The 19,224-nt window shown below is 44.0% G+C and overlaps 1 protein-coding gene across 3 annotated transcripts in view; it reads left to right on the forward strand.

The window, feature by feature from the left end:
* The window catches only part of CCDC9B (coiled-coil domain containing 9B), a 162,888-nt gene that overhangs the window by 76,886 nt on the left and 66,778 nt on the right, over positions 1-19,224 (forward strand). For all 3 annotated transcript variants that reach the window (XM_037900487.2, XM_037900486.2, XM_027831533.3), the window contains exons 2-5: positions 1,178-1,291; positions 4,931-5,035; positions 6,443-6,604; positions 17,324-17,476. In XM_037900487.2, the coding sequence (XP_037756415.1) occupies positions 4,970-5,035; positions 6,443-6,604; positions 17,324-17,476 (381 nt within the window). In that variant the 5' untranslated portion in view covers positions 1,178-1,291; positions 4,931-4,969. The remainder of the gene's footprint in view (positions 1-1,177; positions 1,292-4,930; positions 5,036-6,442; positions 6,605-17,323; positions 17,477-19,224) is intronic.

Below are 19,224 nucleotides of genomic sequence, written 5' to 3' on the forward strand. Positions count from 1 at the left end.
GAATGTGTTAAATGTGAAACCTTCATCAGCTCAAGGCATAAGGAATGATGAGTGTTGGTCTTGCTACAACCTGGCTTTCTTTTATTATAGAACAGCAGCTGTGAAATATTGCCCTAAGCTAACCCCTTCTTATTGAGAGGTTGGTGATAGTTTCATTAAATGCATTTCTAAGTCCCTTGAATCTTTTCTTATTCTATCGGTTATTTATTACTGTTACACATAACAGAATGCAGATAACATATCTGATGACTTACAAGGCAGATCTACAGAATATGATCAAAGGGAATAGAGTCCAGCCTTAAAAAGCAGGTTGATACCAAGGCAGTAAAGTGGTGGCACTGGACTCTCAAGCTTGCAGTGCCCACAAACCCAACACAGTCAACTTGCTGTACCCACAAATCCAGCATTCACTTCCCTCCCCTTTGCCCCCAGCCCTTGTTACTTGGTTGTGTGTGTGAACAGAGCAGAACAGTGAATTCGCCATGATCTCTGAAGCATTCAGATACTCCAGTGACTGATAAGCATTATAAAAACACCTTTTAAAAAAGCAAACACAGATGTAGCACTTCAGAAATCTAAGCAATTTCATCTGGCTGCTTCACTCAGACACAGGCTAGAGCAGAGTCTAGAAAAATGGGCCAATATGTTATACTGATATGTACCCATAACAGTCAAATTGGACTAGCTGTTGCTGGCTCACTGAAAGTCAGCACTTTGTTCCAGAGGTTGCTATCTGGTACTCCAGAATTTTTGAAATGTACATCTGTAAGCCCTGTGGTTGCCAAGATACCCATCAAAATGCAAACTGGATGGGGAGCATGCCTGAGAAAGACTGACATAATAATTCAAAGAATTGTGAACTACTGAATAGGGTGTTGGCGCTGAAACCTAACAATGATGATTTAAATATCAACATAGTTAACTACTTCATTGCTGATCAAAGCATATAAGAAAAGAGAGAGACGACTCTGTTATGATGAATTCAGCCTACTCTGAGTAGTTTCTCGTTTTGGTGTTTCAAGTAGACAGAGCTTGGTTGTGGGCAGAACTTGGTACAGGACCACTCCTTTTTTCTGCCCAGTGTGGCCCCCTACCTCTCGTTGAAACAAACAGAGTGTAGGGGCATGTGCATTGTGGGCTGTAGGTGGAGTCAGAGAAACTGTCCTTGTACCATCAGGCTGCCTCGGTGGATGATGCCGTGCTGAGGAAAAAAGAGCAGAAAGATGTTGAACTGGATAAGAAAATCCTGGCTTTGCGGAAAAAGAATGAAGCTCTCATACGAAGGTACCAGGTAAGTCTGCCCCACTGCCTGCCTGAATTTTATCTTCTTCAGCCCCATGTCAGAGCCATCTCCACTAACACTAACCAATGTGTCTGCTGAATGTTGCTCATTTTAATAAATCCTGGCAGGGATGTGGAACCTAGCTAGATAAGATCCATCACATAGAAAAGTGTTCAGGTTCTGCCCTTGGGTATGGCTGCTTAATGGCAATTGACTTCAGAAGGAGTTATGCATGACCATCCAAGGGCATGAGTTTAGGAAGACAACATTTAGAAATATGTATGAGCTCATTGGATCAGATCCTCAGTTGCCATGAATGAACCTAGCTCCATTGACTGCAGAAGAGCTTTGCCAATGTACAGCAGTTTAAGCTCCGTCTGTTTATTGGAGTTGGGTTTACATTACCAGGCAGACCTTTTCTTCCTCAATCCCCCATCTCTCTCTCTCGCCTTCACCCTCACATCTTTCTTGCCATCTCCTTTTATTTCTTTCCTATCCTTCTCTGCCCCTTTCTGGCTTTACCCTTTCTTATACCATGTCCACCTACATAACTTGCTTTCTCCATTCACCCCCACTTGGGGTTTCTCTCTGGCTTTCTATTCCCCCTCCTTCTCCCATCTATCTTGGCTTCTCCCTTTTTGCCCCCTATCTTTCCTATTGCCCCAATCTCATTTTCTTGTGTATCTAGGAGGTTCTAGACTCTTTTGAACCCTCCATCACCCTCCAAAACAAATCTTTTGCAATCTCCCCTGCCCTTGATCACAGGGGATCCCTTATCCTTTCCATTGCTGCTGGATGGGCCAACAGGCTAACTCCATATTTTGTTGTCTCTCTCCTTGCATTCTTGCTCTCCATTACCATGCCCTGCATTAAATGATCCAAGTATTCATGCAGAGCACTGACACATTAAGCGGAAGTGCCAGGAGGCAAGGTAGGAAAGAGGTGTTGGCTTTGTCAAAGAGCACAACTGGGATGGGGCAGTCTCTGTGTGCTGGTTCCTGTACTGGGATAGATCTTTAAAAATCAGCTCCGTTTGTGGTGCAGTCAACATCTGCTAAGATTACTGCGGACTGGCTGGGGCGCTATGCCAGGCCATATACTAAACATAGGCTTCACTAGCCCGTTGGTTATTTCAGCCCTAGTCACCTAGGGTAGGAGAAAGAACTTCCAGCCATGTCTTATTTTTCTCCCTGGATAAATATCTTGTGTGCTGAGAAAGTCTGAAAAAGGAGTATTGCTCACGTGGCAGGAGCCTCCTCTTCTTGGCTAAAGATGTTCTCCCAGCACTAGAGATGGTCAGCAACCAAGGTCCAAATACCTTAGAGCTTGGGAGTATTTCAAATTTAACCTGGACCCAAATCCAAATTTGGCAAGTAGCCTCTGGTTCAGCAATCGGCTGAACCAAAACCCAAGATTAAATGTTGGAATGTTTGAAATTTGGATCCAGATTTGAATAATTAAGACTGATTAAATGCCATGCCTTTCCTCAGCAGACATCCACACTTTACCTCCTTTCCATATAAAGCCTGCATGGATTCCCCCTTCCTGCAGATTGCAAGGAAAATGGGCATAACAAAAGGTTATAGGAAGGCTTAAATGTCACACGTGGTCGGGGAAAGGAATTGACAGCCCTTTGTCAATCAACTCCCTAACCTCCATCACTTGGCTTGTGGAATAGGAATCCAGGCCTCAGTTTTCCTCTCTAGGCTCACAGAAAATGCCCCCTCCTATTCGCCATGTGGTTCAAGTAACATTCCCACCCTTGGGACCTGGTTCATAGACACAATGCCATTAGTAAAAGTAGTTCCTCCCCTGCGCAGCAGGAGTTCACAAACTGGGCATAGTCCTTTCTGCCCCCTTGGCCTTGGAGATAGTGCAACCCATTAAACATAAACAGTTCCCTTTCTCTTCCCCTGGAGCCAGGTCTCAGAGCCTCCTCCAGGCTCCATAAGCAATCCGCTCTCTGCTTGGCTCATAGCCTCATTCTCTAGTGCGGGGTGCTCTGCAGCTCAGCCCCCTCTCAGTTTTCTAATCCATAAGCCTCTCTGCCTGGCTGCTATGGAGAGCCCTATACTTCCACAGGCCCAGGTCTCTCTCCCAGGCTATCCACCTGGTCCTTGTGGTAAGCCCCCTCCCAGGTCATTGCCCAACTCTGGAACTTTCCTCTCTGCTGTTCCTGCCTGAGGGTTCCTCTACGCTAGAGCTGGGAGCATGCTTCCCAGCTTGGGTGAACAGACACACGCTAGCTGTGCTCAAGCTAGTGCACTAAAAATAACCGTGTAGTCAGGGGTAGCACAGGTGGCAGATTGGGCTAGCTGCCTGAGTACGAAACTGCCTGGACCCTCTGTGTATATACCCTGGCAGGCAGCTAGCCTAAACCGCCCTGCTACACTGCTATTTTTAGTGAGCTGACTCATCTGTCTACCTGAGCTGGGAAGCATGCTCCCAGCTGCAGTGTAGATGTATCGGGAGCAGGGGTGCTGGAACAATTTTTATAGTGGGGGTGCTGAGAGCCATTGAACCAAACTGTAAACCAGGGGTCGCAAACTCAATTTACCTTAGGGCCAGTGCCAGTCCTCAAATCCTCCCAGCGGGCCAATAATGTCACTGAAGAGGGTGTTCAGAAAAGAAAACGTTTATATTGCAGTTTTTATTTTGAATTTCTTAGACATAATAAAACTGTCATACAACTTTATACAATTCTTCGCCTGCCAGAGAGATTTTAGTGTTCGCCAGACACCTGGCAACACTTCAGTCCTGTCAGTTTGTTGATGTTTGGCCTCAGTGACTGAGCAGTTGAAACCTTCAGGATTGCAGCAAGGGGTGCATCAGATAGTTGTGTTCGGTATTTTGACTTGTTTCTATTCACTGTGGAAAAAAGTGACACTGCCTCCATGACTGACTCTGCCCGGCGACTAGTGATGGTATCTCTGTCCCTCTCCCGCAGCCAGAGGGAGCTGCGGGGGGCGGTACCTGCAGCAGACACTGCCGGCAGCACATCTGCATGCGTCTCTCCTCCACCGGCCACAGATGGCCTGCGGGAGGTTCTCGGGTCGCAGATGGCCTGCGGGCAGGGACTTTGAGACCCCTGCTGTAAACCATGTATATAATGGAAAACACTTCAAGCCAGGGGATGCGGTAGCATCCCCTGAACTCTTAGTTCCAGCACCTATGATGCGGAGAGGCAGGAAGCCTTGTATCCTATAGATCACATGCTTGTTACTTGTCATATACCCTGGGACTACAGTTCCCAGTTCTAAAGGCCTGGGGCTGATAACAGATGACCAGGGAGCACGTGCACTCAAGGAACAGCACTCTGGTACAGCTTTCTTGGAGAACAAGCTGTGCTGAGAGTGCATTGACAAGAGACGCACAGCAAGTTGACTTTCTTTCAAAATGTTGTGTTAGGCCCTGTATTCCCCAGGAGGAATGCAAATTAGGAAAATGGGCCATGACTGTACCTAGCCTGAGGTCCCAGTGAGCACAGAAATCACCTGGCCTTTGCTTCTGTGGTTCATTATGATGGCTCTGGCCCCCTGCTGTTGTACATGCAAAGCTCATGGCCCTTTCCTCTCCCTGCCTGAGTGGGTTTGATTTGTCACAGGCCTTTGGAAGATCTGATGTTGGATGTGGACTTGACTGTTTCAGGAAATAGAAGAGGACAGAAAGCGAGCAGAGCAAGAGGGGATGGCTGTCACTTCCAGGAGACCCAAGCAGGATGGTCTGACTATTACTATCACCAAGGCCCATAATGTAAGTCTTGCTTCCCTTTTAGTACCAGTGAACGTCTCACTAAAGAATCCCTTCCTTATGAACTCAGAGCTACTATCTCTGGAATAGGCAGCATGTACAACAGGCATTCAGAGTATCAGGAATCAGAACCTAACCACTCCCCAAAAGGCTTAAGTGTTCCGAATAGATTCATGCACAGATCTACATTAGCCTGCATACATAAACCTGTTCCCACAGATGCAAGCATGTACACAAATACAAGCAAGCAGATATGTGTACCTGTACATATGCACACTCACATGTATATGAACTCCCAGACATTAATGCAAACATAGTCACAGACATATATCCAAAATAAACATGCTTTATCTCTGCTGTAGGGTGAAAATCAGGAGTTCCAAATGTGCATCAAGGTATGGATTTACCTGCAGAACACACACAAGAAGAAAATATCATAGGTCAGGGCATTCTCCCTCCTTCCCTTAAACAAGGGTCAGCCTTAAGAACAAGCAAATAAAGTGGCCCTTAAGGATTGCCATGCATGGTTTCTGATAGGGTTTCCCATGCAAACTCTGCAACTCATGGGCTGTCTCAGTCTTTTTTTATATCTCTGGGTCTAGAGGGGGATTAAACAAATCACCAAAAGACAGTCCTCCCATTCACTAGCAGCAGGATTAGAGAGGAGGCAATTCATGGCCTGAGCCACCCCTCCCAGCACTTTAGGCCCAACACATCACAAGCATGCAGCCCTGTGTTAAAGTGAACGCAATGACAGCAGAGCTCATGGAGTAAGTAGCCCAAACATACCCTGGTCTCTTTTCTCTGATGTTGGATTGTTCACACAATTACTTTATTAGGTTCTTTGTAGACTGCCTTCCCCTCTTTCCAGCAACCCACTGGCCCTTGCTTTACTGTAGGCTTGCACTGTTGCACCATTTTTTCCCTTTCATACAGGAGATGAAAGATGTTATTAACCAGAAACTGAACATTTTGTGGACTAGATTGTCCAACCCTTATAATGGTGAGCACTTACTCACACCAGCAGTCTGCTGGTGTCAACAATAAGTGATCAGCACCAGGAGTTAGGGTTGCACAATCTAGCTGTAAGCGTTAACAAGAAAGTGACGACATCTGTTTCCTAAATCTTTGACATTTTAGTCTCAAATGTCAGATTTGTAAGTGCAATGGGTTTTCCAGACCCACTTAGATTTGTGGGTTTCACTTCTAATCGGACAAAGTGCCTGTTGTTTCAGTCTTTGGAAGAATGTTATGGTATTGTCATGGGAGCGAAAAGCATCTCATGGAGCAAGTCCTAACATTTCCACAGCTGCCCTCTCCCAGCTGTTGAGGCAGAGCTGTTCCTAAAATGGAAACACACTGGTAACCCCAAAAGGACCTGTTTTCTAACCAGACCAATTGGCTTTTCAGGAGAAAAGGGTGGTGAGTGAAAAATGGGGAAGCAGCTGCCCCACCAGCCCAGGGTTTGGAGTCGGCAGCGAGGAGGAAGATGAGGAGGAAGCAGATCATATGTTTACATTCAGGATGGGGAAGAGGATGCAGCTGGCTGTTACTATGGACAACAAAGCCAAGGTGAGTCTTTAAAATGATGCATCACTCGAGACTTAACACATTGCTTTCTTCGAGCTGTAAGGGGTCCCAGTTCTCATTCTCTCAGCTTGGAGATTTGTTCAATGTCTTCCTGTTCCTTACTGCGCTGATGCTTGCAATTACTTCCTTGATGTTTGTATTGCTGCCAAGTCCAGGATTAATACAAAAGGACTCCCTATTTAAATACACTCCTGTGATCTGTGCGTACATGGTGATACTCTGGATTCCTCCTGCCAAAGGCATCCCATTTCCAAGCCTAGTAAAGCTGACAGTAATTTCTGTACCTTTCCCCATTTTACACTTGTGGCTTACTCTCAGAGATGAGATACCTTCAGTAGTCACTTAAAGAAAAGGAGTACTTATGCTCAAATAAATTGGTTAGTCTCTAAGGTGCCACAAGTACTCCTTTTCTTTTTGCGGATACAGACTAACACGGCTGCTACTCTGAAATCTGTCATCAGTAGTCAGTTACAGATGCGAGTTAAACTGGACTTGAAAAACATTCAGATGCTAACTTGAAGCACAGGTTGGTGCCTTAAAAAGGGAAACTTTTAAAGTGTGTCAGACTTAGACTTTTGCTTTTAGGTCACCGGCTTGAACTAGAAATGGACCTGAACCTCACACTTTAGGGAAGTTCCAATTTGATTGTGGATCTGAAATTCACAGCTTGGGCCCATTTCTAGTTAGAATCCAACCCAGGTGGAACCAGAAATTTTTGCATCTGATGACTGGGTTTTCGGCTATATATATTTTGTTTATAAAATGCACTCATTGCATCCTCTAGACATACATTCAAACCATAACAACAACAGCTGGCAATCTCAATCCAGTTCCCAATGGACAGGTGTCCACATCACTAGTCACCATCACAGCTGGCACCCTTGCTAGCAATCTCTGCAGATTGACCGGGCATGGAGACTGATCATTTGTTTCAATTTTAGGTATAGTCCCTCCAAATCATGGTTGAGACACATGAGGAGGGTTGTTACACCTTCACAGCCCTTTCTGTGCCTATGGCTGTCAATTCAACACTTTCTCTCAGCACTAAAATATAACTAAAAGCAAGAGAAACAATTTACATTAAATTTGAATCACATTCACCATTAATGTGTTTTTCACAGTACGTCTTCCTACCTTTGCTAATTATTGAAGATATTTGTGTTTTTAAAAGAATTGCCCCTTCCCAATCCACCTTCTCTTGTTATTTGATCCTGCAGTGAATGCTTATTCTATGTTTCAGGTTGCCGCCAAGCCAGGCACTATGGGTTTTCCTTTCCATGTCTGATTAACAGGCAGAAGTCACCAATCCTGAACTTTCTGTGCCCTCAGGAGGTCCAACAGCTGCCTCCAGCTGCATAGAGTCAGTCCCTTTCCTCTGCCTCTGAACCGATCAGTCACAGCAGTGCCCCTTCTGCTGAGAAGAGTCAAAACCAGAGTTGCTAAATTCAATACATTTGCTATGGAAATGAAAAAGAAACACTGTAAATAAAATGAGGACACCAGTCCACCAGCTGTGATGAAACTATTCTGTGCTCTCCAGGCAGATAGTTATATCCAATAGATGAAAGTGGTAACACTTCTCATTCAATGTTCCCTCTAATTTTTAACAGGCCATGTGTGCAAAAAATTTCTTCTGTGCCGCTGCTGAAGCAAAAAAAAAAAAAGCCTGCGTGCCAAAGCCGGAGTGCGTGCGGTGTTTCGCCGTGTGCGCGGGGTTTAAGATCTGTGTGCACGTGCACAGCTTAGAGGGAAAGCAGACCCTTATTCAGTTCCACAAAGTTCTAAACATAAAGAGAAAAGTAGATACCTGGATGTCCATTGCATACCGAGCACTTGAAAGTGTGACGGTCACCCAATGTCAAAGTTGACGAAGTGGGACCCTCATCTTTTCCACAACTTTCTCCATATTACAGCATTGCTATTGTGACATTAGAGTTAAGGTTGAGATGGGGTTTCTCTACAAACCCCCGATCATCAATCACGCATAACCATGGCAAACTCAGATCATTAATCATTTGGGTGTACTACTGACCACAAAGGCAGTAAATGGCTTTTCTTCAGCCGAAAATGAACTAAACCTCAGTGAAGGGCTATAGATATGCAATCACAGCGAAAGGGATCAACTGATGGGCTGGTCATATCCTACATGCCACTGATTCCTTGGGACAATAACCACACAAGACCTGTTTATGGACTGACACTGGACTCACAAAAAAGTACTCTAGGCCAGAAATGTCTTCCTCCAATGAATGCTGAGTTCATTTTATCATGGCGGCCGAAAGAGGAGACCAATGAAGCAGGCACAATGCTTTGGGACTCTGGAAGGGTAAACCTGAGGGCAGATGCCAAACCTTTAGGGTGATGAGACTTTAGAGGAAATTTTTACACCCTACCTGGGAGTAAATGATATTATTGTGAGAGAAGGGATCCTGTTTCTGGGCAGAAATCCCTATGTCCTTACTCAGATTGTACTAGTTTCTTACTCAAGCAAGCTCGCACGGAAGTAAAACATTAAAGTGGCTACAGTTGCCACTGAAATCAGTGGGCGTCTGCCTGAGCAAAGACTGAATAAAAACAGAGCAAGGACCTCAGGTTCTGGCACTTTATTCTGGAATTAACTGGTTTATTTTGGTAGCTCTCAAAACAAAACAAAACTAGATGTTCATAGGATGATATAGATGGACAATACAGCTGCTCTAGAATACCATCTATATCAGGGATCAAGATGCTTTCCAGGAATGAAGGAGATGCTAAGTCTAGTCATGTGGGCAGCAAGAATGCTATACTGGTGTTTTGTGTCCCAGGGATACATATTGTTAAAGATGGTAAGTTAAGCAGAACTAGAATTCTTCTTGGGAATTAGTCTCCTCACCAACAAGCTCACCAGATGATTGTAAGCAGATGGAGATTTCCATTCGTCTGCTTGTTTGTATCAGTAGCCAACTTCCAGAGCAGTAAATTCATAACAGATGGACATTTCAAATAGCCTAAGCATTCCTGACAAACTCTCCTTCGTGTAAAGAACTAAAACTGGTAACAAAAATATGATGCTGGGCCATCCTGGTGGCTCCCAACTGGCCCTGAAGAGCAGGGTATACAGAACTAATTGGCTAACCCCAGATGCAGGGCTCTGAAATGCCCTCTTCGTCCCCAACAGGACCGGCTCTAGGCACCAGCAAAGCAAGCACATGCTTGGGGCGGCACAATGCCAGGGACGGCGTTCCGGCCACCCTTTTTTTGTTTTGTTTTGTTTGGGCAGTTGCGCTTGGAACTTGGGGCGGCAGATTTTTTGCTTGGGGTGGCAAAAAACCTAGAGACGGCCCTGGTCCCCAAATGCTGTCTCTGAGACATCCACCGTGAAAAGTATTATGTCTACAAGCTTGATCAGAGACTGTTAGAAAAGGCAGAAGTCATCCAAAAAGTTACCTCTTCACTTCTAAACACTTGTGAAGTCTGTGTCTCCATGTGCAAAGATAAAAAGAATCCCAGCTGCATCTTCTGCTCTGTCAGAAGTTATTTGCCAAGAAGGGCTTGATAAAGATCTGGCAGTTAGTATTGTAAGGATACAAGCCTCGGTGCTCAGTTACGTGAGGGTCTGATGTACCCTGTGGGTCTGATCCTGTTCTAATTGAAGTCAGTGATTTTGCCATTGACTTCAGTGAGAGCAAGAGTAAACCCCCTGAAGGGACTCACTAAATAATAACTTGAATTGAGTTCTTAAAAAGCTACCTTTTCACCTTTAAAAGCTTTAGAACAGAGAGGTATGTTTTTCCAGTGAAGATGGGCACTTAATTCACTCAGAATGTGAGTGTCATAGTATTGATTATTAATAATAATGAAACATTTATTAGACAACTAGCACATAAAGCTTGACTCACCAGTGAATGACACAGCCTTTACATTAGGACTCTTCCATGCTGGCAGAGTCAAAGCTGCACTAATGGACCCCAAGAAGTGCCCCGAGCATATGAGGAGTCCCAGGATGGCATGGAATTGGCAAAGCTGACCCTGTGCGAGGCTCCTGCTGAGACCTTGTAGTGTAGGGGGGCATGCCAGAACAAAGGAGCCATGGCCAGGCTACACCTCAGCTATTACTGGCTGAGGGAGTGGCCCATCAGGGCTATGGGCAGCCAAGTGCAAGTTAGGGCAGCCCATCTGGCTGTTCCAGCCTGTGCCAGACAACCCAGCATGATGGAGGCACACAGGTGACAAAGTTTTGCCTCATTGGAACTTCCTGGTGCCTGGCCCCAAGCTCAGGTTCAGGGATGAATTTGGCTCATAGTATCTGGGTGCATTTACATGACTTAGCTTAAAGCCAAAAACATTTTCCAAGTATATGAAGCTAATACCCCACAACTCCCACTACACAGAGATGAAGAAAACCTTGCGGGTAGCCTAAATGCACATAGAGTCACTTCTCCTTTATGAGGTGGTTTGGAAAAGCTCTCCTGGTTTTGTGCCTCTGGTGCTCTTTGAATTCCATCTCTCCCTGTTTTGTTTGCCCTTCTCCACGAAGGAGATGTGGCTGCAATCACTATGCGATTGTAGAGCCATTAAATGTTACCCTAAAGGAACCAAATCATTTAGGAAATAAGATTGCTTTCAAAATTATTTTTCAGATGCATTGGAAAGGATTCAGGCCCCTCATTTCATTCTTTCCAAATAGATTGACAGTTGCATTAAATATGTTTCTCCCCTTCAAATGAAATCACATTCCACTACAACCAAAGCCCCTCATGAGATGAAAAAAAGAGATGCTTCTGGTCTTGGACTATGCAGTATCTATATCTAAATCTCTACATCCATTATTTACTGAACATTACAAATGAAATATTTAATCCTCCATTGATGCCTCTTTTGGCTACATACTTCTGCCTGTTGTCTTAGATGTGGATTAATAACATTTTCTTTGTATATGGCTCTCCCACATAGGCTCTAACCCTTGGAGCTCAGAACATGACCTACAGCATAAAATCCAAGTTTTCATCCCGGTCTCCCACATGTTAGTGTAAAGCAGTGACCGTTAGCCTGGATTGGTGCCGGAGGAAAATCAGTTTGTTTTATGTATTTCAATGCTGTCACTGCAGAACCCTCATTTAGTTACATTCAGTGTAATTATTAAAATGGGAATTGGAGGAGCATGTGTGTAAGTGAGGGAGCACGTGTAGTGGAGGAGGAGAAAGCAATTGTGTAGAATCTTGGGCTAAGTTGTATATTATTTCAGATCGGCTGTTGACTTATCTACTTCAGAGTTCCAATAAATATCTTGACAGGACAGCAGAAGGCCCGAGAAGTTGCCAGGTGGCAATTAGGCTCCACTGCCTAGGAATCAAATGTGGACTGGAAAACCCTATTGTGTCTTGGACAGTGGCACTGAAATATAAACCAGTTATTAAATTAAATCACTTTATTAAATCACCTTCCTTCCCATGGCAAATGCCAGGGTCCTTGCAAGGGAGAATATTTTCATTCAAACATAAATATCTAAAGTAACTATAAAGAGAGATTTCAGAGTAGCAGCCGTGTTAGTCTGTATCCGCAAAAAGAAAAGGAGTACTTGTGGCACCTTAGAGACGAACAAATTTATTTGAGCATAAGCTTTCGTGAGTGAGCTGTAGCTCACGAAATCTTATGCTCAGATAAATTTGTTCGTCTCTAAGGTGCCACAAGTACGCCTTTTCTTTTTATAAAGAGAGAGCACAAGGAAAGACTGACTGAGCAAAGTACATAAACTATACAATGCTCAGTTCTGTTTGTGTTTCTCCAAGCTTACTTCACTATGAAACTTCCTCCTAAACCGACAGTTTTTAACCTTGGATTTTTGTTGACATATTACAATACACAGGTTGCCGTGTAGTGTGTACATCACAAGTTACACTATAGCAGTTAATCAGTATAAATGATGCGACTGCAGCTTCTCTGACTACATCTAAACATCTAACGTCAGAGCCTCTAATCACATGTTGTCAAGTATCAGAAGGGTAGCTGTGTTAGTCTGGATCTGTGAAAGCGGCAAAGAGTCCTGTGGCACCTTATAGATTAACAGACGTATTGGAGCATAAGCTTTCGTGGGCTACAGCCCACTTCATCGGATGCATAGAATGGAACATATAGTAAGAAGATATATATATATATATATATATATATATATACACACATACAGAAAAGGTGGAAGTTGCCGTACAAACTGTAAGAGGCTAATTAATTAAGATGAGCTATTATCAGCAGGAGAAAAAAACTTTTGTAGTGATAATCAAGATGGCCCATTTAGACAGTTGACCAGAAGGTGTGAGGATACTTAACGTTGTCAGTTTTAGCCACAGAGAAAGATGTGAAGCCAAAAAAAGGGCAGATAGGGCCAGTAGAAGAACTCTGCAAAGGCATAACTGGCATTTATTATTGGTTCATAATTCCAGTTGGAGCTTCAGCTGCCTTTCTTCTTGCTGTGACAGCCTCTTCACTGTAAAAACATGAGGAGTCCTTGTGGCACCTTAGAGGTGCCACAAGGACTTCTCATTGTTTTTGCGGATATAGACTAAGACGGCTACCACTCTGAAACCTCTTCACTGTGAGAGTCCATGCAGGGTCAGCTGTGGGGGAGATTTCCATTGAAGTCAATGAGAACTCTGCACATGGAGGGCTTGCAGGTATGAGGCCTTCGACCACAGACATTCAAGAGTATCAGATATGGCCAAGTAGATAATACCCCAATTCATGCTCATTTGTTTAGTGATTTGTCACTGCAAATGCTAAATTTACAACAACACTTGATTCACCACCCATTGAAGTCAACAGGTGCCCTTCCATTGACTTCAACGGGCTTTGGATCAGGCCCTGTATCAACAACATTTGTGAATAAGTGAAAGTATTGGTGGCTAACTCCTGCGAGGCTCAAAGCAGTTGAAACACAGCAGACCCCAACTGGCTCTCCACAGCCTGCAGAGATTTTCTGAGCGAGCTGCAGCTCTGCAGGGGCACTGCTATATTTAAGCAGGAAAAGACAACTGGGGGTATGTCATGCCAGAGTGCATATCATGGCCTGGGTGTATTGTTCAGCCAGAGACGGAGAGCAGAAACCCCTGGGAAGTGTCAGTATGCCCCACTGGGCACTCTCTTATTGTGATTAAAGGACGCCTCTAGACACTCGAGATTAGAAACAAGAGACTAATGAAGTAACCGATATTATTATGCCAGCAAAAGGAATTAAAGAAAACACATGAACATTAAATCAAGTGGCTGGAAGGAGGATATTGTGAATTAGTTTGCTGGAAAGGATGCTGGGTGGGAAAAATTTCCATAAAATCCAGTCAATTTTCTGTAATCTCCACATCTGACTTTTTTTCAAACTAGTCATAATCCTACTAAGTAGATCTGTCTCCTGCGTTCTTCCTTAATAAAAGCATCACTACCCCCCACCCCAGATAATCTGTGCTGTGCCTAATTGCCTCACTTTTGCTCTATACCCTCCTAATGGTACATTTAATTCTAATGATAAATTGTCTAGATGTGCTGTATCTGCTGCAAATCCAGGGAGATTGAAGTGTTCTCCTACTGGCTTTTGTATGTTACCATTCCTGATGTCTGTAACAAACCCCGCTGCCTACTCTGCCCCCATATCTACTCTAGCGACACCATCAGAGGACCCAACAACATCAGCCACACCATCAGGGGCTCATTCACCTGCACATCTACTAATGTGATATGCCATCCTGTGCCAGCAATGCCCCTCTGCCATGTACATTGGCAAAACTGAACAGTCTCTACGCAAAAGAATAAATGGACACAAATCAGACATCAGGAACGTTAACATACAAAAGCCAGTAGGAGAACACTTCAATCTCCCTGGACATTCAATAACAGATTTTAAAGTAGCCATTCTTAAACAAAAAACCTTCAAAAACAGACTTCAGAGAGAAACTGCAGAGCTACAATTCATTTGCAAACTTAACACCATTAATTTGGGCTTGAATAGGGACTGGGAGTTGCTGGCTCACTACAAAAGCAATTTTCCCTCTCTGGGTATTGACAGCTCCTCATCAATTATTGGGAGAGGACCACATCCACCCTGATTGAATTGGCCTTGTCAACACTGGTTCTCCACTTGTAAGGTAACTCCCTTCTCTTCATGTGCCAATATATTTATGCCTGTATCTGTAATTTTCACTCCATGCATCTGAACTGGGTTTTTTTACCCACGAAAGCCTATGCCCAAATAAATCTGTTAGTCTTTAAGGTGCTACTGGACTCCTCGTTGCTTAAGTGAGAGAAGAATCAGTCCCACTGACTATAAACAGGAAAGCTCACGTCACTCAACAAATGTAGACTCTAATTGCACTCTACAATTTGAGTAAAATTGAGAAAGTAAACACATAAATGGTGAAAAGTAAGCCAGATTTCAAAGATTTGTTTAGTTATAAAATCCAAAGTATTACAAGTATATATCACATTATAAGAACATGATTAGAGGAGAGTAGAAAAAAGGAACTAAAAATAAATACATGTTTTTATCTTGATAGTATCCCTTAAAATCATTCAGTTGGGTACAATTCATAACATCCCATTCACACATCCTGTATTTTGACTGCCAGTTGTGTGTGTTCATGGAGGGTTATTGATATTACTCATGACATGATTCAATAAATGAGAAATGGGGTGTTAATCAAAGCCAGAATCTAATAACCCCTTAACTTTGTAGATGTTTGAATGGTTGACTCTAAAAAAGATTTGGGGTCATGGTGAATAATCAGCGGAACATGAGTTCCCAGTGCAATGCTGTGTCCAAAAGGGTTAATGCAATTCTTGGATGCGTAAACAGAGGAAATCTCAAATTGGATTAGAGAAGTTATTTTACCTCTATACTGTGGTGCAGCCACTGCCAGAATACTGTGCCCAGTTCTGGTGTCCACAATCCAAGAAGGATGCTGATAAATTGGAGTTCAGAGAAGAGCCATAAGAATGATGAAAACAGTCAGACTCAAGGAGCTCCATCTATTTGGTTTAACAAAGAGACAGTTAAAGGGAGGCTTGATCACAGTCTATAAGTACCTACATGGGGAACAAATATTTGATAATGGGCTCTCAGTCTAGCAGAGAAAGGTATAACACAATCCAATGGCTGGAAGTTGAAGCTAGACAAATTCAGAATGGAAATAAGGCATAAGTTTTTACAGTGATAGTAATTAACCATTGGAACAAATTACCATGGGTTGTGGTGGATTCTCCATCACTGACAATTTTAAAATCAAGATTGGATGTTTTTCTAAAAGCTTTGCTGTAGGAATTATTTTGAGGGAAGTTATCTGGTCTGTGCTATACAGGAGGTCAGACTAGATGATCACAATGGTCCCTTCTGGCCTTGAAATCTATGAATCTGGATCCTGATCTGCACTACCTGGCTGGTCACTACTGTAAAAAACCCATGTGCTGTAGACAACTGGCAAAATTATTAATCGCACGCACAGTGCTAGGCCTAGGCCCCTGTTCCTTCTGCTTCAAACACACAGGCTTCTTGCCCTTTAACTAAAGAAGAATGTCCTTACTTTCCAATTGTAATAGCTGTAGTCAGCTGACTCTTAACCTGGGTTCAGCTGTAGTCTCTCTGAATCTGTTACCCTTGGGTCCCCTACATACACCCACTGCTGGGCAATCTGACTGTTTCCAGCAGGAGTTCAGCTCACTCTCAGGGTCCTTTCTGACTCTTGAGTCTAGTTATGTTCACTTGCCTCTTGTCCCTGGCAGCACTCCCCAGGTCACACCACAGTTCACTGGATGCAAAGATCCCTCCAGCATCCTTTATCCATATCAGGCTCATAGTGCCAGTCTGCCCCAAACAAGGAGGGGGAGAAGGATGGGCTAGCAACTGCCTCAGACTGAGCGCCCCTTGCTAGCAGAGCTCGCTAGCAGTCCCTGGCAGCCTCTCTGCTCCTAGGAGGAAAACAAACCCAACCCTCTAGTCTTGTGGCCAGTCTTACCCTTTTAAACTCCACTTCTCCAGGCGGAGCACGTTCTGCAGGTGCACCTAACTGGCACTGCTGGAGTACAGGAATGCTCGTTAGCTTATCAGTACGATGCCCATGTCATCTCAAGCTCATGACAAGAGTTAAAATGTCAACACTCAACTATTTCACGATTTGATCAGTAGTTCAATTGTTCTACTGTTGATCAAATCATTCAAGAAAGGAGAGGGACAATGATATTATGAAGATCACAGAGTCTCAGGTGACAAGGACATGGTTTGTGCATGGTACTTAGGGGAGTATCACTACTCCGCCTCCCCCATTTTAACCCTTGGATTTTATGGAGGCAAATATCTTAGTAAGAGTAAAAAGAGAATACAAATAGCAACACCTGACTATAATTCACTATAAAATAAAAATGATAAAGGCTGTCAATCAATACTCAAGTTTTGGAGAAATGAAGACAAGAAGAAATGTTCCTCATTGGATAGTTGTACACAATAAGCCAAGTGGATTTATGTGAACTTTACATTTTCCTCTGAAGTTCCCAGTATTTGCCGCTTTCAGAGCTTGGAGGCTGGACTGGACTGGATGGACCTTTGATCTATTCTGTTATGCCAATTCCTAAATTCACCACCAGCCCCTCTGTGTTTATCATCATAGTGAGAGGCTGGTACAAGGAGGGGGATGCGTATAAATTTTGTGTCACTATATGTGTATGTTGCACTTGCTCTGTTGTTTCCAGGGGAAGCGGATTGTCAGTGAGAAACGGAGTTCAGATGGCCTCCTGAGCCAAGGAGGGGACCCAGACCTGAGTGAGGAAGAGGTGGACCACCTGGTAGCTTTCCGCAGAGGGAGACGGATGCAGATCGCCATCACCATGGACAACAAGGAAAAAGTGAGTGCATTCCAAAAGTCTGTGTCATAAGGACCGGTACTCCACCAATTGCTATTGGGCTGGAGGAGCAGAGGGGGAAAGGTTCTGGCAGCCAGTCAGTTGGAGATAGTGTTTTTTAGTAGGTTTCAGAGTAGCAGCCATGTTAGTCTGTATTCGCAAAAAGAAAAGGAGTACTTGTGGCACCTTAGAGACTAACCAATTTATTTGAGCATAAGTTTTCGTGAGCTACAGCTCACTTCATCGGATGCATAAAAGTGGAAAATGCAGTGAGGATGTTTTTATACACACAGATCATGAAAAAATGGGTGTTTATCACTTCAAAAAGTTTTCTCTCCCCCCACCCCACTCTCCTGCTGGTAATAGCTTATCTAAAGTGATCACTCTTCTTACAATGTGTATGATAATCAAGGTGGGCCATTTCCAGCACAAATTCAGGGTTTAACAAGAACGTCTGAGGAACGGGGGAGGGGGAAGGGTTGTAGGAAAAAACAAGGGGAAATAGGTTACCTTGCAATAATGACTTAGGCTTGAATAGAGACCGGGAGTGGCTAAGTTAATTGTATCCAATTTGCAAATGAATTCCAATTCAGCAGTCTCTCGCTGGAGTCTGGTTTTGAAGTTTTTCTGTTGTAATATTGCAACTTTCATGTCTGTAATCGCGTGACCAGAGAGATTGAAGTGTTCTCCGACTGGTTTATGAACGTTATAATTCTTGACATCTGATTTGTGTCCATTTATTCTTTTACGTAGAGACTGTCCAGTTTGACCAATGTACATGGCAGAGGGGCATTGCTTGCACATGATGGCATATATCACATTGGTAGATGTGCAGGTGAACGAGCCTCTGATAGTGTGGCCGTTATTAGGCCCTGTGATGGTGTCCCTTGAATAGATATGTGGGCACAGTTGGCAACGGGCTTTGTTGCAAGGATAGGTTCCTGGGTTAGTGGTTCTGTTGTGTGGTATGTAGTTGCTGGTGAGTATTTGCTTCAGGGGGCTGTCTGTAAGCAAGGACTGGGCTGTCTCCCAAGATTTGTGAGAATGATGGGTCGTCCTTCAGGATAGGTTGTAGATCCTTGATAATGCGTTGGAGAGGTTTTAGTTGAGGGCTGAAGGTGAAGGCTAGTGGCGTTCTGTTATTTTCTTTGTTAGGCCTGTCCTGTAGTAGGTGACTTCTGGGTACTCTTCTGGCTCTGTCAATCTGTTTCTTCACTTCAGCAGGTGGGTATTGTAGTTGTAAGAACGCTTGATAGAGATCTTGTAGGTGTTTGTCTCTGTCTGAGGGGTTGGAGCAAATGTGGTTGTATCTCAGAGCTTGGCTGTAGACAATGGACCGTGTGGTGTGGTCTGGGTGAAAGCTGGAGGCATGTAGGTAGGAATAGCGGTCAGTAGGTTTCCGGTATAGGGTGGTGTTTATGTGACCATCACTTATTAGCACCGTAGTGTCCAGGAAGTGGATCTCTTGTGTGGACTGGTCCAGGCTGAGGTTGATGGTGGGATGGAAATTGTTGAAATCATGGTGGAATTCCTCAAGGGCTTCTTTTCCGTGGGTCCAGATGATGAAGATGTCATCAATATAGCGCAAGTAGAGTAGGGGTATTAGGGGACGAGAGCTGAGGAAGCGTTGTTCTAAGTCAGCCATAAAAATGTTGGCATACTGTGGGGCCATGCGGGTACCCATAGCAGTGCCGCTGATTTGAAGGTATACATTGTCTCCAAATGTGAAATAGTTATGGGTTAGGTCAAAG

Source organism: Chelonia mydas, chromosome 6 (assembly GCF_015237465.2).
Source record: "Chelonia mydas isolate rCheMyd1 chromosome 6, rCheMyd1.pri.v2, whole genome shotgun sequence".
NCBI classification, from domain to species: Eukaryota; Metazoa; Chordata; order Testudines; family Cheloniidae; genus Chelonia; species Chelonia mydas.